The 27,772-nt window shown below is 35.2% G+C and overlaps 1 protein-coding gene across 3 annotated transcripts in view; it reads right to left on the bottom strand.

The window, feature by feature from the left end:
• Window positions 1-27,772, bottom strand: part of LOC129750080 (gamma-aminobutyric acid receptor subunit beta-like) — a 97,467-nt gene that overhangs the window by 19,903 nt on the left and 49,792 nt on the right. For 2 of the 3 annotated variants that reach the window (XM_055745302.1, XM_055745294.1), the window contains exons 2-4: window positions 18,434-19,162; window positions 913-1,016; window positions 205-272 (exon numbers count right to left, since the gene is read on the bottom strand). In XM_055745302.1, the coding sequence (XP_055601277.1) occupies window positions 205-272; window positions 913-1,016; window positions 18,434-18,717 (456 nt within the window). In that variant the 5' untranslated portion in view covers window positions 18,718-19,162. The remainder of the gene's footprint in view (window positions 1-204; window positions 273-912; window positions 1,017-18,433; window positions 19,163-27,772) is intronic. The other variant, XM_055745311.1, reaches the window with a different exon arrangement.

Here is a 27,772-nt window from a genome sequence, read left to right as displayed (position 1 = left end):
AGTGAATTGGATAAGTTGTATATTTGGGTATATGACTCTGAACGGAAAGTTGATAAGATGAGGGAGTTCAATGGTCTGAAAATTCTAAACGATGTGATGATTCCTAAATGAAAGCGTGAACGTTGAAACAAGTTTGCTTAAAAATATAGTTTATGAATGAATGTTTCGGGCAAATGTTGATCGAATTAGAATTGAAACTCTTACCATATTCACTTCTGAAATTGCATCAAAACTAGCTATTGTTAAATCCATTCCTACGTGAAGTGGTTCACCTATAAAAAAAACAAAGAAAATCAAATATCAGCTGAACTTACTCAAAAAGATATTTTTAAACTAATAGGTATGTGAAAAGAAAACAATTTAAAAAAAATCTGTTTCTGTTGAAGTGTATCCCTAGAAATGCTAACATTCCAAACGGATCAGTTCTAAATTTCTTGCCTGTAGCAAGAAAAAGCAGATGGCCATTAGAGATTATAACCACAGTTTTGTGTTTTTACGATTGACGACAGACTTTATTTCATACACCATTCTATCGATTTAAATGTGAAGAATGAGAGAGAAAAACGCCAATAGACATTTTATAACATATCAATAAAGCATAATTTAATGCCTTACAACTCTAGTTCAAGCTCTTGCGTTGCGACAGCTACAGTCTTGGAATCAATTAAACTTGGCAGCGCTTTTCAGTCTGAATGCGGCCAAACGGAAATGCTTAACCCAAATCGTAATTAATTGACATGGTATTTATCATTTATTTTTCAACTCAGCGCTCACTAATAACGGGTTGTTGTATTTGAGAACTGAATTCGAAAGAGATCAAATAAGAAAAGTGATAATTGACCATTGTATGTATGGTCGTTATACTTTGAAAAACACCTGAATAATATTGAGTTTCAGAAAAAATGGACTTACCGCCAAAGTTGGGCCGTAACCGTATGTCGTATCCTTCCAGTATCCTAGAGATGGTTTGTGTGACATTTTCGAGCCGACCGGCAGCCATCGATTTTGAGTGCACGCTGTGAAAAGACACCAATAAGTAAATTCATTTGAATTGTATAAGTAATGGCTAATGAAACAAAAGTAAAAAATAAATGTCAGACTTTTTTTTAGATAACTTCACTTTTTTGCAGAAATACCATATGGCACGTTATCAACGGTATAAGGAAACATTGACGAGGATTCGGAAACCTCAAGCCAATCTTCGGAGTGGAACTGTCGACCGGAAACTGCGTGGTAAAATTATGAAGACGATTAAGAGGAATTCCAATCTGGCGGACCGTGATTTGGTCAGAAAGTCCGGTGCTGCCTATAGTGTAGGGGAGAACTGTACAAAACGCACCAGTTAAGCATAAACGCAATTTACAGCGCTAATACATGGTTTTTAAGAACATCGAACATGTAAAGCGCTCAAGGCAACTGTATACCATATGCTTACTAGGTAATTTATACTTACATTATCGATTTTCATGTAGTTTTTATGAAAAATCGCAACTGCTCTAAATCATGCTGTGGGGTAAAACGCCAAAATTGGTTGCAACAACGCACCATAACAAAGGGGTAGAACGGAATAATAATAATGGGGTTCAATGCACACAACAGTAAATTCATAGTTTAAAGTGGACAATGGTTGCATTATTTTGATTGATGCAACGAATCATAGGTCCCCCGTTTTGTTCGGGGATCTTGAGACGTGCCTCGAGTCTTGCGAACAACATGGGCAACCAGCGACTCATTACAGCTACCAAAACATCTTGACCGTTTTCCACTATGAACAAATCTGAGCATCAGCAACTAATAAGTATTTGTTATATTTAGTTGGCTTAGAAAGATTTAATGTGATAAAATCGAAGCAAACTATAATTTTCAAGAATGAAAGAGCAACAATGTTGTAACAAAACTTCACTTGTAGCTTTCGGAATGTGATAATTACTTTGGAAGTTATCGTGAATTTTTGGATCAATTTTGACAGATTTGCAAGGTAGGATATATCAAAAAATATAATAATCTTGCAAACACTAAAGCTTATTTAAACTACGAAGTGGTTTCTCCGTTTGAATAACTGCACCGATTCACAGGTCTCATTCTGTTCGAAAGATATGAGGCGTTTCTTGTTGCAGCAATTGTGCATCCGAAACTTATTTGGCGTGACGAATGACTCGGAAAATTTCACTACGTCTTGCAGGTTGCATTTGGCAATTTATTCAAGAAACGTCAGATGATATTTAGTAGCTTTTTTGGACTGGGTTTTCTTGTCTCAAGCGCTTTCTGGAGCCAGAACGACGAAGGGCTATTACTCAACCTGCAGAATGAGCCAAAATATTCTCTGACGGTGTCATTATCATTTAACGGTATCAGGCTACAAAGAGGCCTATTCTGTAAATTCAGTCCAGTTCCTTGAAGTGACACAGTTACTTCAGTGACGACAAAATATTTAAATACTATTGAGCAAGTGACTCAGTTGACCTAAATAAGATAACAGAACACCAAAACGAGCCACACTCGACTAAAGTTTAAGAATAAACCTGTTTGTAGCCGTAAATGCACCTTATGGTGATACCGCCAGGGAAATATCGTTCTATTCTGCGAGTCATTTCACTTCGGATAAATTTTTTTGAAAAAAAAAAACTTTTACTTACGTAGCCAAAAAAACATTTATTTCATTTCACATATATAGTTCAACTTTTAGGTGAATAATCATTTCATATTTCACTTACATTTATCTGAATTATTTTAGGTTCAAATCAAAAACAAGTGCTGCAGGTAGTAAAATCAGATCCATTGCAGGTTTCATGAAACCAAATATCGCATCGAAGGCACTTCTTCCATTCGGATCCATTAACAGATGAGCTGAACAAAGTTCCGCATTGCACACACAGAACATCACTCACAATGTCAGATTTTGGTTTCTTGCGATTTCTTTTTTTTATATTCTTGATGGCTTGAGATATGGCAAAATATATAAAAGAAAACTGCAACATTTTATTAGTCAATTAAATGTTTTAACGTTTTTTCTATAAGTAAAATAGGTAATTTTTACATAAAATGTGTATTTTCAATCATTCAAATCTTTACTAGTTCCACCGATTTCCGCGCTAATTTCAAATGGAAATGGTTCCGCTTATCATAAAAAATAATCACAAAAAAGAAGGTGTTGCGAAAATGTGCACTTTTCGATGAACGAGCCTTCCAAAATTGCCAATAAAATACAGTAAATGCTTTCTATAGGGCTTCAGTAACTTCTAAACCCATCATAATGTATGAGACAATTGTAGATCGTGGCTTGTTACTACTTTGTTTCAAAGACAACGAACCATTCTATCCAATCTACAACGTGTCAGGTTCAAAAAACTGTTTTTTCAAGAGATTTTTTTTACTTTGACTGTAATTCCTGAGGGTAATGTGATAGGACTTTGACATATTGAACAAACTTATGTATTTTGATCAGACAAACAACTTTGTCGAAGACATCAAAGCCCTAATTTGAAAAACAAAAAAGTTAGCATTTTTATCTCGCTATCAATGGACCCCTCGGCAAAAATTTTGACACTAGAATATGCTCCTTGAAAAACTGAACAATGTTGCTGAAGACATCAAATGTCTATCTCTTCATCCCTGGGCGCTATTAATTTCGTACAGCTAGATTGATGTTCTGCACCACTGTGCACTGGTCGCTCGGCTGTTGGTTTAACAAAATCTAAAAAGAGTTCAAACCACAAACTACAAGTGTTGCTGTTGCTCCACCCACTAGGATGACACATGAATAAAGAACGTTCAGGAGCTCCAACTTTCAAGGTATCGTTCATTCTGGCTCGAGGAAATACAAATGCAGGTGGAACAAAGGTGCCTGACGCGGACATAGCCATTATTACGGTTGTGTTCGTGCCCCTTTCACCAGATGAAACTCCGGATACCTGACGCTGTCCTTTTTTAGCGAATACTTTTTGTGATCTATTTTGAACCTAAAAGTGCAAATAATGTTATTTTTTAATTTTTTTTGTAAAACACTAAGCTTACCGTACTAAATCCTGTTTCGTCAACATTCCATATTTGTTCCGGGGAATAATTATGTTCAGAGAAGATTTTTCGAAGCAACTGGTAAAATGAATTCACTGCTGTTTTATTGAAGCTTTTTATACGCGCTAAAGATGTATTTTCGGCCTTTCGCAACTTAAGTTCCGGGTGTCTTTTGAGGAAAGATCGTAGCCAATCCGATCCTGCTAGCTCTTTCTCTCGATTAAACGGGTGATCAAGACCGAGTTTTCCTGCTTTTTCGAAGGCTATTCTTCGGATGTCCTTATGTGTTAGTCCATACCCACTGTTCGCCATTTGAATGGTGTGATTCACTAATTCCAGTTCCTGTTGTTGTGTAAATACGGATTTAAACCGACCCATCCGACAGATCTCCAACTTTCCGTTTTCAGCTTGCCTTTTTTGATAGCGCAGCAAAGTCCTTTTCGGTACGGCATAAAGCTTGGATGCAGCAGATATGGATACGCCCAATCTAAGCGCCTTAATAGCCGCTTTCAAACTGGATTTCGTCCAGGATTGCCGCGTTGTTTTTCGAACGTAGTTTCTTCCCATTTTTTTAAAATTAAACTTCACTTCTAAAATGTAAACAAACAAACCACTGGGAATAGCAGTACGAAATCACAGTGGGAAAAAGCATTCAAAAAACATGTTTTATATTCTGCTCAAAATAATACAATAAAAGCAAATAGGGTAACGGACCAATTTTGGACCGCTTTGGGAAGTGGCTATACTATTTTCTGAATTAAAAAAGTATATGTTACAATTTTTGACTGCTTTATCCGTTCATTACAACGATAGAGACTTTTTCTATCGATACATGTCGTCGTTTGTTGCAATATAACAAGATTTAAGCCTAAAAACTCATTTTTTCGATCATTACTCTGGTCGTTATTTTGGACCACCACGTTTCTATTTTGGACCACCTTTTGGATCTATTTTGGACCACCCTCAAACTAAATCTAAATTTAGCTATATTTACGACAGCCATTGATGCGCAATTATGCGAATAATGCAGCAATTCTTTTCCTTTGTCATTCTTGTAGTTAAGTTTGATTTGTTCACGTTAATTTGTTCCTGAACTAACTTTCTTCGACTTTTCCCCAGCCTCTATTTAGGTACACTTGTTTGTTGAAACTGTTACAAAAATTGAACTCGTTACATATTTGCCGATTTATTGTTGGTTTTTCCTCGGTTTTTCCCCTCCTTTAGACGGGGTTTATATTTCGTCTATTCTATCTAACCAAGTATAATTTTTTTTTTCGTAAATCATCGGTTGTTATCGAATGGTTGCAACCTTTAGAGTAAACTGTCAATAATTTATTATGAAGCATAAAAAATAATGACTTAATTAAAAAATCGTGCATGTTCACCTTTTTCATGTTTTAAAGCTTCTTTAAGCTGTTGCTTTTGACAAATGCTTATCAAACAGTTGCCATTAATGTGGATTGTAAGATCAACAAGGTTTAAAGTTCTGAAAGTAAGTTAAAACAATCATTGGCTTGGGTTTATGTCGATTGAAATAAACCCCGTTTAAAGGCGGGTTTGGGCCTTAGCTACACCCAAAATTCAGCCTCTGTGCCAATGGCGTGTAGTCAATTACATAGCATCATTGGTACAAGAAGATAACGCGATCGGTGCTGATTCGATTTGCTCCCACCGGCATTAATCTCCCAAGTTAACCGAATTGCGTATGTCTGAAAGAAACAAAATAAAAACGCTTTCACGTCCCTCCCTATCGCATCACAAGACGAAGAAGGATGGAAATAAATACCGGCCAACACCAGGCAGCCAGCGAACCGAGCACTGTGCGTGTGAATGTAGCAAAAGCAACAACAAAAACATCCTTCTAATTCAATCCCTTCAATCCACTGGCAAACAACCACGGCCGAGCTGTGCGTGTGTATGCAGTAAAAGCAACAACAAAAAAAAACATTCCTTCAATTCAATTCGCCGGCAAACAACCACGGCTAAGCTGTGCTTGTGTATGTAGCAAAACCAACAAGAATATATTCCTTCAATTCACCGGCAAACAAGCACTGGCCAAGCTGCCCGGCTTTAGCAGCTGTGTATATGTAGCGTGTGTATGTAATAGCAGGCAGTAAGCAAAGCACAGTTCTCATTCAATGGGTTTCCCGTTTCCTCCACTCCCGTTCCCTTTCCCGTTTCCATCGCAAGACAAATGAATACCTTGAAAGGAGGCCAAACGCCGGGAAGCCACTGTCGTGCGTTTCTTTTGTGATTGATCGGTGGCAGAATGCCTATGACAAATATCCCTCTACCTGCATGAAGCTCAAATAGTACACTGGTTAAGATATCGGTCTGGCAAGACCATTTAGTTAGTGATTTGAGTTCGATTCTTCCTACGGGCGCTGTGGTTTATATTTTTATTTTCTTGTTTCTGGGATGAATTATCCAATAGGAACGAAATCTCATAAAATGTTTTTCTTGTTTTGCTTGAATGTAGTGGTCATGCATCATTTTAGTTGGGAGCCGAGTCCTTATGCCAGTTACGGTTTTTCAAACATATCATCTTCGGCACAGTGCACATTTCAGCGCATTATCGGCACAGAGATGTGCTAAATAGGCATTGGATTTTTGCAACCTCTTCTATGGGTGTAGTTAATTGTATGAAATAATACCAAAATTCCAAACTTTATTTTTAGTAAGCGTTCAAAATAGTGTTCAAAATTCTTTTCATATCGTTGTTCAACGTCTTATTACATTCATGAACATTTAACATCAAGTACAATACCCAGGTTATGTTGAGTGGTCCAAAATAAGTCCCTAAGGAATTTAGTAGGACCTATTTTCGACATGGGTAAATTTGGTATCAAAACAAGTTTTTTTGGTTCTTCAAGCTTGCAAACTAGTTTTCAAGTGTTTTTTCATAGCTTTGAACATGTTTGTAGTTGTTAAATTCATCACAGCTAGGCATAAAACTTCTTGAAAGTTGACTTCAATAATGGCACGTCCTCCTGAAATGGGCTTAATTCGGCTCAACTGTAAAAATTGAAAACTTTATCTCATATTTTCTCTCCCTTATCATCTTATTTAAATTGAATGTTAGATACGATTAGAATCATAAGAAGTAGCTTTAACTATATTTGTTAAAAAAAATCATGATTAAAATGTTTTATGAGGGAAATATTGGAAAAAAGCTGAAAGGTGGTCCAAAATATGTACCCGGTCCAAAATAAGTCCGTTACCCTATACGATACGATTTTGATGAACGATAACTGATATTAATTCTCTAATTAATTTTGATAAATTGCAATGTCCAGGCAATAATTCTATGAAAAATTCACTTCGATTGGAGAGTAGTTTGAATTTCGTCCATCATAAAATTTGCAAAACTCACTATGTAAGTTTCTTTGTTTTTGTCATCTGCAGCAGGGATGCCAAATGTTCGTTTCTTTTCAAATTCAAAAATCTCTGCATATAATTCCAACTTTGGGGGGAAAACTAGTTGTTGTTTTTACATTTTAAGAATAACGTATCATGTAGGTTGGTGTTCATTTCATGATTTTTTTTTAAATTAAAGTATACCTAAAAGATTATTTCGTTGTGAACATTGTAGATTTAAGAATGTTAACATGAACTGATGATTAATGATAATTGTGTTGAAAATGATATCAAAAAATAGTTCTTCGAGTAACTTTTGTTTCAAAGTAACATTAGTAAAATCTTCTTCTTAGCTTTGTTTTGTACAATTACACCTGCAAAAAAATGGTATTTCAGAAAAATATTTGCTTCTGGCATCCCAGCATTCGCGTTATGTTATGGTTTTCAGGCCTTGACTAAATTATGAAAAAGGTAAAAGCAGTAAATAGTAATTGTTTAAAGTTGTAATGAATTCTACAAATAATCATCTTATGGGATTTTGACTCCATTGAAATTCAATGTTTTTTTTAATTGGAACGTGCAAATTATCATGACTTGCGAAAATAAGGCCTGTTTTATTTTTTTATATTAAATGATGAGAATAATGAATACGTCCTTTTATTTTATTAGTCAACAATTTTTTAGAAGAGTTTCATAGTGGATTTTACCCCAAATGATTCTTTTATTATTTTTAGTATTTTTGGAGAAAATAAGCCAAGTTAATGTATTTATTCGTAATCATTAGGTAGTCCATAAATGTAAACATTCAAGGAACTGCCATTTTCCTTCAATGTATAAATAAGTTTTTTACAAAACCTTGCATGGAAAGCGATAATATTTACACGGTTAACCCAGCTCCATACAGTTTTTCAATATCTTCAAATTTACGTCTATATAGTGCTCGTTTTTACTTAAAAAATTGAAAAGCCGTTTTTTTTAAACAATAAGAGCGAAAAAATACATAATGTGAAGTCATAGTAGCGTGTATTTAAGCAATTTAGTTGCGTAGGCCATCTTACCTCGCTGGTGCGTTCTGTACAATTCTCCCCTACTGACCACGTTCGACGCGTGCCTTCTGATAGACGATGAAACCTATGTCAAGGCTGACTTCGGGCACATTTTAGGTCAAAAATTTTACTTGGAAACAGGTCGTGGGAATGTTCCAGACAAATTTAAATTTGTTTTTGCTGACAAATGTTCACAAAAATTAACATACCCAAGCAACATTTTTAATGCTTCGGGGTTTTAAAAGAAAAAGGGAAGGTTTTTTAGAAGAATTGAGCAAGAGTTGATGGTTCTGAAGCGATTTTTTACAAGACCTTTATATAAACTATCTCTAGGATAGCTATACAGCAACTACTCAACCTTCTGATAAAACCATGCCATGTTCCAAGATCAATTTTATCCCTCGTTTATATATGGGTTTTAAAGACCGCTTTAAAGCAATTTCCAAGCCTCCAGAATTAGTTCTCTTGAATAAGTCAGAAATGCTCTGAATAAAACCACAGAAATGTCAAAAAGTGTCTGAAAAAAAGAAAAAAATCATATCTGAATTTCTCATGTAAACAAACTGGAAGTTCCTCTTCCTTAATAGTAAAAGGTGAGTTATTTTATTAAAAATGGATTTAGAAAAACAAATGTTTAACTTATTTATTCTATTCTCAAAATGTATAGCTAAACCTGGAAGGACATTCAGTTTGCTTCATTGAGCAGGAGCTCGAAAACAAATCCCGGGATATTTGCTGTTTGCTGCGCTTTACCAATGAATCTTGGAGGACGTGTGTTCATTCCTGGGAGCAGCTCTCCTGCAAAAGTGTGCCGGAAGCTGGAAGCTCAAAGTTTCAAAGAATATCCGAGCAGCACAATGGATCTGTACAATGTCCGGGTGCAGACTTCCGAGAGATCAGATAGAGGTTTCCAAATGGCTCAAGTCTCAAGGAGAAAACGCCGAAAAGTTAAGGGATTTGTGTTCTATTTATCTGAAACGTTAAAATAAATGTTTCCAAGTAAATCGCATGTAAAGTGAGTTTTGTTTATTTGAATGTTTTAACGAGAGCTTATTCCCAGATGGTTTTTCGAGCTACTTTGAAACAATCGCCATTTTCTGACAATTTTTTTTTAATATAATTTTGTTGGATTTTAGCAATATGAAGTGTTGCTATGCATCAATTAATTAAAGGAATGTTATTTACATAAAAATATTTCATCGCAACTGCCAAACGTGATAAAATGTGGACATCCATATAGAAAAGCATAAAGTTCAAATTCATATTTCTTTGATTCAACTTTTTTATTTCGTAGAGTTTTACTGGGGCGCTTTTTATTTACCTCTTTTTCCGAAAATAAACCGATAAATTTAAAAGCGCACCAACTTTTCCAACGATAATGTGAAAAAAATCGTTCAAGTTGATTATCATTATTAATTATATTCTTAATCGGATAGAGCGATATTTTGTTGTGTCAGAATATATTTTTATGACATATGCAATTTCAAAACCGCAACGAAAAAAACTATAACAATATATTTTTTTTGTCAACGAATTTATTATCTTGAATCACCCCTCGGTAAAGATCTGTCAGGCCTTCTGGTTGTATTAGCTACTTGAAATTTGCTCTTCAGAACCTCCTGTAGGTGGGCCTTTTTACTCTTATAGGGGATTTAATGGTGTTTTAATGGGGTTTATATAACTAGACGTTGTTTTAATACGAAGTTTTGAAGTGCCCTTACAGATTCTTATAGAACTTAAATTGTTACTTGGGATATGATTTGGCAGGGCATTTGCAGCTGCGGCTAAAAAAATAAAGTTCTCGTTACTAATAACCGAGGACGTCGGAACTATACAAAAAAGAGTGTCTCCAAAAACGAATTTAGCCGTTTATTCGATCCCTCGACCATCCCGTAATGTTTTCGGCCAAATTTGGCAAGCTATCATTACAGCAAAGTCGTTCAAGAATGGTATGCAGAGAAAGGGGTCCAGCTTGTTCCGAAAAACCTTAACCCACCCAACTGCCCTCAGTTCAACCTAATTGAGAAATACTGGTCAATCATGAAGAGGAGACTCAAGGCAAAGGGAAAGTTTTTCACAGACATCAATCAGATGAAGACCCGGTGGAATAAAATAGCTTAAACGATGGACGAAGAAGGTGTGCATTGCCTAATGATTCGTGTTTCAGGGAAAATTCGAGAATCCCTTCGAAACCGTGAAAAATCATTGTATCCGTATTTTTTATTAAAGAAAAAACCGCTACATTTATAATAAAAAGATCTTGAATTCAATAATAACATACAGGCAATTGTCCATAAAACTCGAAAAAACGCAATTATCTACCTAAATGGAGGCAAGAATTATGTGTATAAAAATTAACTTCTGTCTGTCTGTCTGTTCCCTGTAGACTCGGAAACTACTGAACCGATTTGCGTGAAACTTGGAAGGAGGGGTCTTTAAGGGCTGGGGAAGGTTCCTTTAATAGTTTGAGACCCCTTACACTCTCTGGAAAGGGGGAGGTGGACTCTTAAACAAAATAAACACGTTTGAATAACTCGAGAACCGATAATGAAAATGGAACCAAAATTGGTTACGAAAAATGTTCCTAAAATGGTTTGGTACCACTCCCTCGTTCTAATGGGGAAATAGAAAGCGGAGAGGGGGGCTCCTATACATTTTTTTCGCACAATTCGAGAGCTAATCACGCAAACAGAACCAAATTTGTTCATGCGAGAGTAGGGGAACATGCTCTATTATGCGCCACCTAAGCGAATCGCTGGTTTGCTATGTATTGTGCTATGTATGTTGTGTAATAAACGAGTTTAATCGTTGAAGAAAAGTGTTTTCTACTAATGCCTATGATTTTTTATTACTCAAGTTCGTTTAGTTGCTTAAAAGACATGATTTTTTTAAAAAAAAATGTTGCAAATACGCGCCGCTGTGTATTCAATACGCGCCTAGCAGCCGAACACACCCAAAAGCAGCCGAAGACCGAAACACACCAATACTTATAGACACTTTGACTGAAAATAAAATCAAAATGGACAAATAAAAATTAAAAAAAAAATGAAAAGTAGATTTTTTGAGCTGAATAAATGCTCAAATTATGATTTTAGACTTTTTGTTCACTTTCAATAAATATTGGCCGTTCTGAAAAATTAATGCTATTTTCAGAATACTAAATACGATTTGCGCGTTATAACGAATGCATGGGCCGTGATAAAACATAAAAAGCGTACCTTAGCGAGTTCAGTATGATTTTTTAGCGTTAAATCGTAGTTTAGATTCTCCTCTATCGACTTGTCAGAAAATATTGTCTTATTCATCTTTCTCTGCTTGGTGACACCTTATTGAAAGTGTTTAAAAATTTACATCGAAATGAAGAAAAGCCGAATTGTGAAATTTTCACGACACAGAGGAAAATTTCATACTTGCCATAGTCTATCACAGCATTGAATGGAACCAAATTGGTAATATTTTGCAGACTTACAATTTTACGGATTCTTCAAAACACGAGTGGCGCGTATTAGCCACAGGCGATATATGAACTTTTCCCCAATATGGTAGGAATAATATTTTAAAGATGGTTTGAGACTCCTCCATGTTTCCAGTGTGAAGATAGAAAAGTGGTAGGGCCCTCCTATACATTACTTGGGACTCCACTCTCTTTGATTGGGGAGATACAAATGAAGGGAGGGGGGCTTCCATACAAAATTTGTAGTTTTTCGAAACATATTAAAGTCATGACATCCATTACCATGATTTTTTGTTCCTTTGGGCGATTTGTTTTTCGTCTCCATGGTCGACGCGTCGCGAGCCAACGACGCGTCGCAAGAAGATAGTAACCATGGCATAGCATACTGATCAGTGGGAATATTTTGGCGCGTATTTCTCAACCAAGCATATTTTCAATGCAAGGGATGGCGATATGAAGCTTTGATGTGATTTTCTCTACTTGATTCCTAGCTCATTTGTACAGCACATGGTTATGAATGACGCCTAGATGTGACCCAGATTGACATTTTGCCGATCGAATAAAACATATACATTTTTTTTTGCCAAAATCTGAAATTGAAAAGTCATGGCATCCATTTTTAGAGATTTTCTTTTCTTTGAGGGGTTTGTTTTTCGTCTCTATGGTCAAGCAAACGTCGTCGCAAGTGGATAGTAACCAAAGCATACTGTTCATTGAATGAGCAACCTAGATGTGTTTTTTCTTGCTTAATTGTACACAGCACGTGAAAAAAAAATGACGAATAGATGTGACACGGATTGGTATTTTATCAATCGAATCAAAACCAATTGAAAGAAATAATTTTGATTCAAGGAACACTAGCGCATGTTCAAACGTTCAACTTTTCTCTGTTACAAAAAAAAATTGTTTTCTTCTAAAAATTGTTACATCGGCCCAAATACACAACTGAAACGAATTTAGTAATGAAAATGGAAACTTTTTATTTTAAAAAATTTTGAAATAAACATAAACATAAACTTTTTGCTTACATACCAATTCAAGTACGTACTTAACATGAAAAGTGTTTTTGTGTTACATGGGTTGCATAAAAGAGACTTTTGATCCGCTTCTTTTTAGAAAAGTGAGACTTTAGAACTGATATTGAACTGGAAGCAAAATTTCATGAAAAATTTTTAGTAACCCCAACCCCCCCCCCCCCCCCGCCCCCCTTAGTATGAAGTGTTAAAAAAATATTCCCTCCTGTCAACTTACACGGTGGGGAAAGGGCAAACGTCAAACTTTTAAGAAATTGATCTTCAAAATGCTTCAATATGTTGGAAAGACCAGAAGGGGTATTCTGAATGTTGAAACGGAAGCGGATATTAAAAATTTTCAAATGTCTGTGTAATGAAGGCCATTTGCTTTGAACAGCATTCGTTAAAAGTGGAGTAACAAACATAAATTTATACTGCAGGAATACTGCAGATATATCAATGAAACTTGATAAAACAAACAAACAGAAGTACGTATTAAATCCATTTTAAAGCCATTACTCTGACGCATCTGAAAATAAACTTTGCATTTGTACTTGTTCCAATATACGGGACAAATGTTAAAAATTTATATTTTTTGCTTTAACAAATTTATTAGAAAAAAAGAAATTTGCACTGTATAAAATCGATAATTGAAAAATAATAGAAATAGAAAAAAAGAAATTTGCACTGTATAAAATCGATAATTGAAAAATAATAGAAATAGAAAAAAAGAAATTTGCACTGTATAAAATCGATAATTGAAAAATAATAGAAATAGAAAAAAAGAAATTTGCACTGTATAAAATCGATAATTGAAAAATAATAGAAATAGAAAAAAAGAAATTTGCACTGTATAAAATCGATAATTTTCATACCATGACAAGTGCTGTTTGAGAAAACTCCAAGCTGAAATGTCTCATGTCCACGAGTTCGGCATATGGCGAAAAAATTTTTAACTAATTTTGGCGCAAAAAGGATAAATATTCAAACTGCTTCGAAGGGCGAGGATGGTGAAAAAATCTGTTTGAAAATGGTTATTAAAAATCCTTTTCATCGTTTTTTTTTCAAATTTCTAAAGCGTATTTTTTCAACTCCAAAAAATACCCCATCTAAAGCTAATCAGGAGCTGGAAGTGCTCATAATACAGAATATTAGGAATATACTCAAAAAATTGTCCCGGTTCACGTTATTGATCGGTTTTCAAAAGTCTATCTCCATAAAGTACAAGTACAAAAAGGGGCCTAGGGGGGCCCCCGAGGGAAAATATGTTTTAACATTACTCTAATCATACTACCACTATACTACTTAAATTTCTATAAATCTATGAAAAGAAATCAAAATTAGAAAATCAGAATGAAAACTTGAAGTATAACAACTAAACGGGCCCCAGTGAAATAATATCTTGAATTGTCTTCTCTTACATAAATTGAGGGGGCCTCTAAAGAAAGCAGTGAAAGAGTTCTCATGAATTTTGCTGGCTGAGAATATCAAAATCTTGGTATTGAATTTCAAAATTTTTAACCCAAAATCTGGACAAAAGTAATGTAAACCAAATTCAAGAAAAAATCGGAAAACCAAGAAGACATTTTATTTTTTTTGTATTGAAACATGTCATTCATGATATTCTGTACATAACAGGAAAAATAAAAAAAAAACATCTCCTCATTTTCATCACATGCAAACACCTTGCACAACGATAATGTTTTTTATTACATTAACTTTCCAAGTAATGGTTACTGAACTTAATAGCAGCTAATTTCGCCAAAACTGGCTCACAGTACTAAGAGGGTACAGAAAAGGTTTATAATAATCATTTCAGAATTTTACCCGGGACAGTGTACGGGTCTATACCGGGTTTTATTATAACTTATCACTTCTCTCCCTTTTTTTTTAAATAAAATCTTAAAAAAAAACTGTAGTTGATTAAATTGGACCAATCGACAGTACATAGTTTCTTTTTGAATTACCATCCCAGTTTTTATTGAAATATTTTCAACTGATTTAACCATATCATTGAGTAATTCTCAATCATAGGGGCCCCCGAGAAATATTGCCCCGGGCCCCCCGAAGGCTTAATCCGGCCCTGCATGTAAGTTTAAGATAAAGAGCTTTTCAAAGGAGGGACCATATTTTATAAAAGAGTTTTTTTGCGTACGCGTAATGAAACCGAATTTGAAAGATAAAGTACGAGTACGAAAAATGTTTAAATTTTTTAAGGAGAGATTTCATAAAGACAGAGCCGAAAATAGGGGAGGTTATATCGTAGTTTTTAAATCTTTTCAAGCAATAAAAACCATATTGTAAATAAGTGTTTTTTTTATGATTCCATGCCCCGCTTCTTTCAGAGGAGAAATGGGAAGAAGGAAAGTATGTATAGCTCGAAAACTTAGCAAGCAGAGTGAGCCATATGTGAAATGTGACGTTATTTGGTTACGAAAATGTTGTTATGGCAGTTCGTGGACCCTCTCCACATTGCAGGGGAGAAAGGCGAATACAAACGAGATCTTAATATCAGACAACTATAGAAAAAGCATTTCAGATCCAATTTAAAAAATATATCAGAGTATATAATCTTCTTTGTATTCCAATAATAATTTGATATAAAAGCTCTCATTGTAAAAATATCGAAAATTTATTTAAAATTAAATTATTTTCACACAATTTATCCATTTTTAGAACATGTAGCAAAGCACACCGGGTCAACTAGTAGTACTATAAAATGGAATATGTTTCAAAATTTTTGGTGGTGCAGACGGTACTTTAGGACGTTGTATTTAATATATTTACTATGTTTGATACCGAGAACCAATATATAATTTTTGTTTGTTATTTTATTTGAATTGCTGGTAAAATTTTATTGCGTTTTGATGTGCTATTTTATATTCTACGTTGAAAGTTATGGGCATTTGAAAAGAGGGTAATAAAAAAAACTGAACCGTTATCTAACTCAAAGAATTAAAGTATAAGAAATTTGCAAAAACATATGTTTTTTAATGGTGCTGAAACGAACAAAGTTTGAAATTTTGAAGAAAATTGTCGGATAATAAAATGAAATTCGTCAAAAATGTCACGTAATCATGTTTTCGACCTGTTAAATTACTGTAAATGTCCTGCTCCTTTTTGGACATTTGCGTAATTTTACAGGAAATAATTTTTGCTGTGTATAATCGAAAAGGTGGATAACTTTAAATATTTGGGGCTCACGCTTGATGAAACACTTTTGTGAAGTTTTCATGTGAATAACCTTATAAAGAAAACATCGTCTTTTAGTGGTATTCTTTGGTGAGTAAGAAGTTTTTTGCCACGTCATGTTTTAATTAAATTTTATTTTGCTTTCATTCACTCTCAGTTGAACTATCTTATTGCGGTATACAGGAGGGCATCTATCCTCGGTCGATTACAGACATTACAAAATCGTTGCATAAAAACCATATTCAAACTTCCTTATCTCTATCCTACTACTTTACTGTTTTCAAATTCAACTCACAATATTTTACCTCTAACCCACTTGTGTAGTCTGCAAACATTATTGTATGTCTTCGACAATTTGAACTCATTAGACAACACAAGAAATTTATTGTTTAACTCAGGCACTCGTTCTCGCCATACTCGTCAATCACATCATTTGCTTCGAAGCCGTTGCTTAACATGGTTTGGTCAACGCAGAATTTCTTACAATGAACCTGCTTCTTACAATTGTCTTCCAGAAGTTGTCAAAAATGCTAACAACCGCAACATTTTCAAATCGAAAGTGATACGTCAGCTCAAGGAACTTCAGTCATAAACCTAATCATCATGCCAGTATTTTTTTTATTTTTTGCAACACATATATTTTAACTTGATTTTTTTTTACTAAAGTAACGTAAATATTTTTTTTTGTAAATATTTTTTTTCTAGTTAGTACATTAGCTATATCAATTATTTTTTAATTTGTTTTGTTTTGTATTAATTATTTATAAAATATGGATCTCTTCAAAGGAATACTCTTTCCACTGAGATTCATTCTTAGTATAGTTTAGTTTACTTGTCTAGCTTCATTCCCTCGCATTAAGTAAAAACATTTTTGTTAAGGTTCTCAACATGAATAAATTTTGCTCGCGTTTTTTGTTATTTGTTTGCTGCCAGACATGCTGAGAACAGAAAGCGTCCATTACCAGGGAGCTCATATGAGCTTTTTGGTGTGGGGGAGTGTGGAGGGCCGCTTTTATATGTGTCTAAAAAAAATAATTTAAAAACAGTTTTAAAACTGTTTTAAAACTGTTTCAAAACTGTTTTAAAACTGTTTCAAGCAAGTTGGAAAAATGTTGTATTAAAACAATTGCAATAAACAGTTTTGAAATAGTTTTAAGAGACCTTGAATCACAGCTTCATTCGACGTTTCTCTAAATGGAATACACGCTCATAATAGATTTATACATTTTTGAGAACAAACAGTTTTTCAACATGGCTTGAACGCTAGTTGAAAAACGCATTGAGTGCTTTATTTAAACAGGTACCCAAACCCTAAGAAGAAAGTATGTATTTTATTGAAGCTTTAGCAATACTTGTCCACTTAACTTCTGCTTACAACACTCTTAATTCAAGTTTTAGCAAAATTTTTAGGGCTCTTTTGAAACACACGATAAATGAAGCATTTCCTATGTTACAATAAAAAAGTTTTAAAAATTGGATGCCATGGAAAAGTCTACATAAAATAATAATAATTAAACTCAAAAAAGCCAATTGGCTTAATCTGTGTTACTTGGGATACATATCATCACATCGAACGAAAATCATTCCACACCCTATGGATCGTAGTTGCAAACGTCGGGACCATTCTCACATTAATAAATTTGTCTTCATTGCCTTTAGGCAATAGAACAAAGCGTTTGTGATATTAAAAACGCCTCCAGTTCCCATGCCTTTATTGAAATTTTCTTCCTCGCATCAACATCAGCAGCCCATACCTTTCCTACCATGAATGGGAAGCAACTCGCGGATTAGCAAACCCACAACAAAAACAATCACACACATTTAACACCATCATACATTCAAAAAGCGGCTCCTCCATCCACCCTTTTCATTCACGATCCTACGCGAAGTAAAATAGTTAACGAGAGGAAGGTTCCAGGAATTTTCTTCATATAAGTGTAGGTACGGGCAGACCTGCGAAGGATATGAAAATCCCACAACTTATAAGAGATTGCCTCCCGAGTCCTTCAAGGGCGTTGTCAAGTGGGGATAAGCGAGGTGGATCTGGTTTAGCTTTTTTCAGCCTTCAAAGTTTATTTCACGTGCTTCCCCTCGTGCTAACCCCGAACCCGAAGCCTCAATGGAGGCTACAAATCGATGACGAACATAAAATACACATGCTGTATTCCACTTTAAGGAGTCATACATACATTTGATGGGGGTTTTCGCTTTATTTATGTGGCGCCACGTAAGCTATATTACAATTTTTTTCTTAGAGTGAATTACTTTGACGGGTGAGGAATTTTAATTTATAACTTTGATTTAACCATTTTGATGGAGCAATTTCTGTTCAAAATTAACGAGTCAAAAAAACTTACCTTTTAACAGCTATTCCAGTTTGTACTGCTTGTAGTAGAATAAGTCCAATCCACAGCTGCCACATCTTCACGCCCCCACCTGCAGCGGATCGTCGCCCTCGCCCTCGGACCAAGTAGACGAACCACGACGTCCGGTTCCGGTATGCACTGGTCCTAGTAACTTTTCCCTTCAAGTCCCCTAAACTAGTAGCACTAGCCAGCAGTGGCAAAGTTAATTGTCCTCCTCCTGCCGCCCTGCCACTCAGGCTACTTCTTCTACGACCACTTATACTATAATAATTCATCTGCCATCTGTTCACTTCCGGTTAGCTCTAGTATTTTTCTCAAGGCCGCTGCCACCATCATCTTGAAACCACTTGGTGCAATGCTAAACGGGCCACCATCTAGCTCATTTTCAGTTTCACGATTTCGGCAAAGTTCCATTGATCACTATCGAACATCTTTGCCGAATTAGGTTTCGCGTTTTTCGTCACATAAACACTTATCAAACCGGCATCGGCCGGAAGTACTACTTTCATATCGCAAATTTCTTCGTATATTAGCCACTTGTGAACGATTTTTTTTCACTTATTAAAAGGTCTGGCAGGTAGGATTTGCTTGTCTCGTTTCAGTTCAACCAACTTCCTTGCCAAACGTAGGTTAGTTCATACAATTTCATGGTGGACCATTCATATACTATTCGAGGAATAAACGTTTTCATTTCCGTTTCCTATATCGAAGGATACATCTCTGCAAAAAGAAAAGAGAAAAAAATACATTAATATTCTCATTGAAAAATACACTAATTACTCCTTGCTGAAAAAGCACTAAAATCACAAGCACTGAAAAATGTGAAAAATCACAAATTTTCCTAGTACTTGACACTTAAAAATCTCTCAAAATCTTCCAGAGAAGCTCAAATTTGGCATGAATAAAAAAAACATATAAAATATAATTCCTGAAATTTTGATTGTGATCAGTTGAAATAAAAGATTCAACGCAGGTTTCAGTAGTGGAATAAAATGATCTTTTTCACATTTGGTTGCCCAGGGCTTGAATAACTTCCAATTACATTAGCGATAGCTATTTGTCACTTTCTAATTCATCCATTCCCTAACCAGAAAAGTACTCATTCCTCAATAAATACAATGATACGTCTACCTAGTGAATCTGCATGTGAAAGAAGCGCCATCTTATCTCTCTTGAAAACTCTTTAAAATAAATTATCTAGCCACATCGCTGATAACTTTGACAAAAAAAATCCTCAGCACTGTTTTCTGGCTCAATGTCCAAGCTCTAAAATAAACACTCAGTAAATTAAACAAAACAACATTGAATTTAATGCCCGGTTGATCGTGATAAGCCGTATGAAAGACTTCAATTTTGTTAACAATCATAAATTTTCCTTATTACGAACACGAACCAGCATAGCAGTGATAAAAATTGCTCCTTATCATTAATTCATATGACAAGATTTAGAATTATTTGCTTGAACTACAACAGTAATCACAACACTCTCCTTGGTTAAATTTTCAATCAGAGAGCTAAATAAAAGCTCTACGACAAAAGCTCGGATCGATTGAATTTTAGTGTATCAGACAAGGTTGCAAAATCTCATGAGATTGAGATTTTTATGAGTAAGATTTTCCCTCTTTGAATTTCGCTGTGATGTTAATAATAAATAAAATTTATTGTGGTCGTCATGGGGGACTACAACTTACCAAATCTCTCATGGACTTATGAAGAAGATCTTGATGCCTTTATACCGAACAATGCTTAGACCGAATCCGAAAATGTCCTGGTTGGAAAAATTCTGTGTTGTGGACTAAATCAAATAAATGATAATTAGAACGCCAACGGCAGGCTGCTCGACCTTGCTTTGGTAAGCGACACAAGTTCGCTTAACGTTTTCAGCTCGCCAACATCGATTTTAAAAATTGACACACACCACCCACCGTTTATTTTAAATCTTGACAATCGCACTGCACGCTGCTCTACCGAACGAATTGCATTACAACACCAGTACGACTTCCAAAATGGTAACTACGATGACCTAATCAACGCTCTCGTTTCAATTGACTGGACAACAATCCAAACGTCAAACGTTTCAAACGTCAATGACTGTGTCTCCTGTTTTTACGAGCAAATTTATGCAACCTTGGATACAGTTGTACCAAAAATAGCTCCTAAAATTGGATCTAACAATCGCAAGCCATGGTGGAATCCGCCCAAGCAACCAAAAGTCACATATTTACTTGAATGAAGGCATTGAAAGTTACATATTGGCTGACATAGAGAATCAACTGCCCAATTCCCTTGAGTGAACTTTATGTACTCATTAATGAACTTGAAAGTTGCAAAAGTGATGAATATGTACGTTGTATGTGACTTGTTTTGCCAAATTCCCATTAGTGAACTATATGTGCTCATTAACGAACTTGAAAGCTGCAAAAGTGATCTATACGTACGTTATACGGGACTTAAGTCACATAAAGGGCACAAAAGTGCTCAATACGGGATTTGGTAAGTCACATAAAGGGCACAAAAGTGCTCAAACGGGATTTGATAAGTCACAAAAAGTGCATTGATGTGCTTTCAAAATCAAATCACCTCTTCGAGTTTCAGTTTGAGTTAGAACAACATCTAGGCGTGGTCTCGTGGTAGCGTGTTCGATTCTCACCACGAAGGTCGGAGTTCGATCCCCAAGCCGGGCAAGTTTTTTTTTTCAATAAGTAATTTTGTACTTGAGTGACCATTCTGATGCGATATATGTAGGAAATGTAGGAAAGAAGCAATTGAGCAATTTGTCGAGTTTGAAATCCGGCGCATGGCATCATGGCGGCACCGGTACAGAACACAGTAAATAATCAAGAGAAGGTGATATGAACCGAAGCCAACGGTTCAGTTGAGATAGAGAGAATTTTTTTTGCTTATTTTGCGATTTTTTGGAAGCTGAATTAAGAGGCCGCTGGAAGCTGAATAGAAGATCATTAAGACTTCTTTGGAACTTGAAAGTATCAATTAGAACTTAAATTTTGAGCTGCATAGAACGTACTTCATATCAATGATGGGGCTGAGTAAGCGTTTTTGTACCTGTTTTATGGGACTTTTGGTTGCTTGGGCGCATCTCCGGCTATTACGTAACCGTTTAAGGAAAGCAAGAAGGCGTTTCTTCCGAACAAGATCTAACAAAGATAGGTCAGTTCTTTGAAGTGTTGAAAAAAAAACTACGAACTCGCTCAGGATAATTACCTTCGTGAGTACGTAAACCGCACTCAAAGCGAGCTTAAAACGAATCCCGCTGCTTTTTGGTCATATATCGGTAACCGAAAAAACTACTGCAGGATTCCAGTTGATATGACATTCTCCGGAAAGACAGCAGAAACGTTTACCGACTCCGCAAACCTGTTTGCTGAGTTCTTCCAGTCAGTTTTACTGAATGATGATGAACTCACTTCGGCTGTATCACTTGAATCTTTACCGTCATACAATATCCGTGTACCTACTCTTACACTTTCTGATGTTGCCGTCTATAATGCCCTTATAGCAGTGAACGTTTCGAAAGGACCGGGACCTGACAATTTTCCACCGGTGTTCGTAAAAAACTGTGCCTCCGCAATAGCGATACCTCTAACAAGGATTTTAAATATGTCTCGGTTACCTGGAGTTTTCCCGCAGGCGTGAAAAATAGCATCGATCACACCTATGCCTAAAAGTGGCAGCGCACATTCCGTCGAAAACTACCGCCCGAGTTCAATCCTTAACTGTTTTGCGGAAGTACTTGAATCTTTAGTGTACGATGCTATATATCCGTCCATAGCTCAGTTAATTGATGGTGCTCAACATGGATTCATGAAAAAACGTTCAACAACCTCAAACTTTATGGCATTTACAAATTTTGTGGTACCAAAAGTCAAAAAACGTCAGCAAGTGCACACTGTGTACATCGATTTCTCCAAAGCTTTTGGCCGCGTTCCTCACATATTGGTAATAGACAAACTTAGACACCTTGGACTTCCTGAGTGATAACAAAGTGGCTTACCTCGTATTTGAACTCCCGCTTGGCCTACACAGAAAAAAATAATGACTATTACGTGTCATTGAAAACGATGACCTGTTAAATAAAACGGCCTGTAATTAAAAAAACATGGAGCTTAAAATGAAAATCTTTGAATTTTACAGTAAATGTCCTGTAACAAAAAAGAGCATGACATTTGCCGCAATTTTACTGGCCAAAAATAATTACGTGCCAGATAAATTACGCGTCGTCCAATAATTCTCAATTCCACACAGAATTAAAGTGTGACTGGCATCCCAGTTAGGTATAAAAACGGTTTATGTCGGAACAATCGGAACAACTCTACCAGTTACGGGCCGTTTAACTACGCAGTGGTGGTCGAAAATGCAGCGAAGGAAACCCGGATTAGCACCAAACTGCGAGCAGCGGGCTTACCGGAAGCAGAAAGTTGTCGTGAAGATGATGGTCGCATTGTGGCGTATGTGGCGTAACTGTATGAGAACGATTTAAACAACAAACTCAAAAATTAAGGAAGGTAATTATTGAAATATTTATCAATCCGTTGTAATATTTTTTAAATTTTATTATTATCTTTCATAGTTTCAACTTTTGGAAATAAACAAAAAATCGACCATCACTCAGAACGATAAGGCCCGAGAAGACATGGTGCTGCACAACAACGAAATATTTTTTTCCTAAAATATCCAGCTCGATAATCGGTAAGTGGGAATTACTAACATGTAATTTGAATCCTAACATGCATTTTACAAACTTCATTCGAAAGCGGTTCGTTTATTGCATTTCCATCATTTTCCAAAGAAATATTTTTTCAATACATCAGTCGTTTGATTCTTCGGAACACCAACAGTAATTGTAATTGTTCTTAATAGATTAAACTTTAGCTCAACGAAACAAAATCATAATTGGGGTCAACGAAATGATGAATCTTAATTCAGTCGCAATGAAAGCAGTTGAAAATATAAAAAAAATCACTTACCGACTACATTCCCATTTTAAAATTTTCCTTTGTCGATCTGGAATAGTTCTAAGGAACAAGTTTTTCGAAACCCTGCTAATCGATAACCGTTGAAAACATTACTGTTCGTTTTACGTTCATTTTCAGTCTCCTTTTTTTAAGATGATAACTGGAAACGCGATAATTTCTGTAGTTATAAATATATTTTAAAGGATATAATTTATCACCAAGTCTTACCTCAGGCTTAAGGAAATTTCGTTGTGGGATTAGCCAGAAAAATCAGCACAAATTAAAACATTCTTAATTCACAGTTTATTACGAAAATTTAATTAAAATTTGAGCGAATCAACCCTTTTTTCTTTGCTTTTTGTTGGCTATAGGACCTTTAAAAAACACAAAAACAAACAAAGTAAAAATGAATATGTTTAAACAAAAAAAAAATCCCATCGAAAAGGCTTTTTTTCTGAATTAAGGGAATCAACAAAGTATATGGAATATGTAAAAAGGTAATGAAGAAACTTTAGGGACACTTTAGAAGTAACTTAAAATAAATTGAAAAATAAAATAAGGTTTTTCAATTAGGTCATTCTACGGTTTTGTAAATAGACTAGAAATTTATCACCATCTCTATAGAATGGTAGATTATTGCTATCTCTATTTCCTTTAATGTATAATCATAACGAACTTTTTTCACCAAAATTATGCCATGGTTGAAGGTATTACCGAAAATATTTAAATTAGCACAAAGTCAGATTATTTTCTTAAATGAAATTCCATATCAATTTTTTTAAAATGAAAATGTGTTTTTGCTCATATAACCTCTCGTAATGTTTTTCTAGAGCTTTTAAGCCTCTAACCAACACATGACAGAGAAGTAAAATGACACACCTTTAAATTGCACTCTCTGCGTACGTTAAAACTCCTCACGATAAACACTCAGAATCAAAACAACCCAAAAATAAGAACGCCAGCGCATCAAAACAAAGTTCGACTGGCGTTCTCGATTTTGGGCTGCTGTCAATACACCAAAATCAAAGTTCGATGCTTGAACTGACCACCCCAAAAAAAATTTCCCTTTGTTAAGCTTCGTTTTGTAAGCAAAAAAGTAAGTCGCATCGAAAACAATCTCGGGTGCTTTGAATTTGATAAAATTTTGCTATGCTTATTCATTTTAATTTATAGATTTCCAGAAACACTCCTCATCGATTATAAATACCTACTTCAGAAGCCGTATCATGCCTCCAGCGAATTTCCGGAAGGAAAAAAAACCAATGGGAAGCCGGATGATGTGGAGGACATTCTGGATCATTCGCAGCATTTGCCATTCACAACCTAATGAAACGAGAGCTTCGGACAGCACTATGCTAGGCGGTCTCAAGATTGTGAGGGCACGTACGTGACGTTCCTGAACAATTCCAATCGCCAGGAGTTTCCGGAATTACATGAATTCGGCTGTTATGTACATCTATCGTTTAGCCGTAGATACTATAATTCATTGGATAGTCAATTTCAGTGACGATTGCACCCTGGTTTCCTTCCAGGTACATCCTGCAGATCAGAGCCATTGATTTAAATGTAAGCTTTAATTTAAGTTCCGTTTTCATGGTGGCAGCAGCACTCTGTGATTTCTGACCGCGGTCATTGATTTATCGAAAATTGCTTCGGGGCAAATCAGGCTCGGGTTTCTTAAATAACCTTTTTCGAAATCTTCTGCCGAGGTTAGGCATTGTGAAAAAAAATATTTTTGAAAATAAAATAAAAAAGGAAATATGAACAAAAATATTGTACTTATTAAATTTCTATAATCCCTTTTGATATTTGGTTCATCAAATGAAAAAATCCCAAAAAAAATCCCTGCCGTTTGACATGCCCCAAAATTAAGTTGCAAAAATGACGTTCATTCTCAAGTTTGGAAAAACCCCCTCCAACTTATTTTCGTCGGGAGCCAGTTTCATCCGATTTTGCGGCATTTCAACTTGGTTTTGGGTTATACCGGGCTAGAGTGAAACCCTTATTCTCAAGTTTGTGTTCAGTCCCATTTTGCTCTTCCGTTACAAATGAGTTTTCAAAAATTTTATTGAATTTTTATTTTATTTTGCCTAGAAAAGTTTCCAAAAAATTATTATCCAAGGTTTATAATTTATTGTTTTGATTTTTTCTCTAACCTATAACTCAGGACTAACAATTCGTGGAGGCCGAAATTCACATAGCAACATAGGCTTGTATCAAACAAGATTACTTAGGGGATTAAGCTTCCCATATTTGGATATTGCTTATTTTCAGTGATGTTTACATTTTCCTACGAGATTGTTTTGGATTTTTTTTATCAATTCATAGTTGAATATTTAGATAATTTGTTTCTTTTTTCTGGATTATGGTGGACTTGGTGGGTATTTGGAAGTCAGCGCATTTTGTTTTTCTTAGATAAATTACAGAAACAATGATTTCAGAAGATCATCTAAATATTCTCTTTCATTTTCAGATTTAACTTGATTCAACAACTATAAATAGGATTTACAAACAGATTGTCAAGCTAATGACTGAGCATTGTGAGAGCGCTTATTGAAGGGGATCTGAATATCACAACAGTTTCTAAAATTGTGGAGGATCATCTGGCTATCGAACTGATATCCAAACCGCAACACACCGGTGACGATATTGTAACTCTGGTAAGGTGGTAAATTTGTTACCAAGTTGATTGCGTTTTGTAATGTTATTCCTTTTGCTTTTAGACTGCCTTCAGAATCTAACGTACCCCCTTTATGAGGACATCACATCAGTTGTATTGTAACCCAAGAACAGAAGACGTTATTTTTAAAGGATCCGATTATTCGCAAATTTCTTTTTTGTTCAGCTTGCCGATCTCGTTTGAAGGCTGATGATTCGGGAGTAATGGAAACATTATCCATGGAAGAAGTTTTTGTGTTGCGGGAGAAAACCGTGGTTTTGAACTTCATGCATGCTCGTTCTTCCAGAACAGGTTTGAGCAAGAACGAATACATCATGCGTTGAGGACGTTTTGAAGAAAGGAATGTTGCCGGTTATTTTCGGTTGTGATGTTCCGAATACTGCTGATCGCCCTAATAAGGGTTTGGATTTTAACCAATTGTTAGCTAACATTCCCTTTTTATGTTCAAGAAATTGAAAACAGTTAGCATGTACCGATGCATAGAAAATTCTCGATCGTGGAAATCATTAAAACTGACGTTTATCAGAACAAACATCATTGGTAGTGGCCGCAGGTTACTGGAGGATGGAACAAGATTCGTGATAGTGTAAATTGTGTAGGTGTAGAATTGATTTGATTTTGCATGTATTTAGTGAGTGGATTTCATTGTAAATAAATGTTCTTATAAAGGCAAATATCCGTGTTTTCATATTGCAAAAAATCTAATGCCCATTATCTGATTTGGTTAATTTTGTAATCTTAATTAAAACTATTTTCAAAAAACCATTCACAAATCGAACCTAAAAAAATAAATGAATCAAAATTTTACAGTACTGTAATTTCAAAGCAGCAGTGTTCGGCACAGAAACGCTAAACCGCTAATCGCTAATTAGTCCGCTAACTTTTTATTAGCGGTTTAATTTTGCCGCTAAGTTTTGATTAAGCTAGCGAATTAAAAAGTTTCGCTATTTTGAGGTTCCGCTAATTGAAGACCGCTAACTCCCATGTATTTGTTTCAAACTCACGAATTTTTACGAATTTCTTATGGTGTTTTTGGGAAATGCGTACAAAATCAGACGATAAGAGTGTTTTCGTTGAACTATTTTCAACATCGTTCAATCAGCTTATTGATTTTTAAGTGGTGAAGAAATAAACTTTCAGATAAGATCAGTTAATTTAAACATAAGATAATATTACCATTGGATTATGGCATTGTTGAACTGGCCATTAGACTGAGTCTATTGACTAAGATTATTTAAAATTTTCTCAACCCCTGAGGTCTAAAAAGCTTTGTTTCAGTTTAATACTAACCGGCAACTTTTGCAGAATTTTACCAAAAAAAAATAAATGGCGATAATCATGACTTAGTATTTCTTCAGATAACCGAGTCATAGCGTTTTGAATGTAAGAATGTCTTTTAATATTGAAGACATTACTCAAAAAATCATAGATGAGTTTAGAACTAAAACAAAGGTTTTAGATCTTTGCAACAGGGTTTCAGAAATTTCAAGACCTCAGAGTTCGAAAAAGGTTTGCTCCCATCATAAATTTCTATCTTGAAAGTTTGAAAAATGAGAAAACTGTTTGATAGGAAACATAATTAAAAAAAAATCTAGACTGCGTAAAGTATTTGAACCAAAAAAAAAAAAGATGCAGCCATAATTTATGCTATAAATAATTTACAATACAAACAACACT

Source organism: Uranotaenia lowii, chromosome 1 (genome assembly GCF_029784155.1).
Source record: "Uranotaenia lowii strain MFRU-FL chromosome 1, ASM2978415v1, whole genome shotgun sequence".
NCBI lineage: Eukaryota > Metazoa > Arthropoda > Insecta > Diptera > Culicidae > Uranotaenia > Uranotaenia lowii.
Note: the sequence above shows the minus strand (reverse complement) of the source record. Positions and strands in the feature narration are given on the sequence as shown.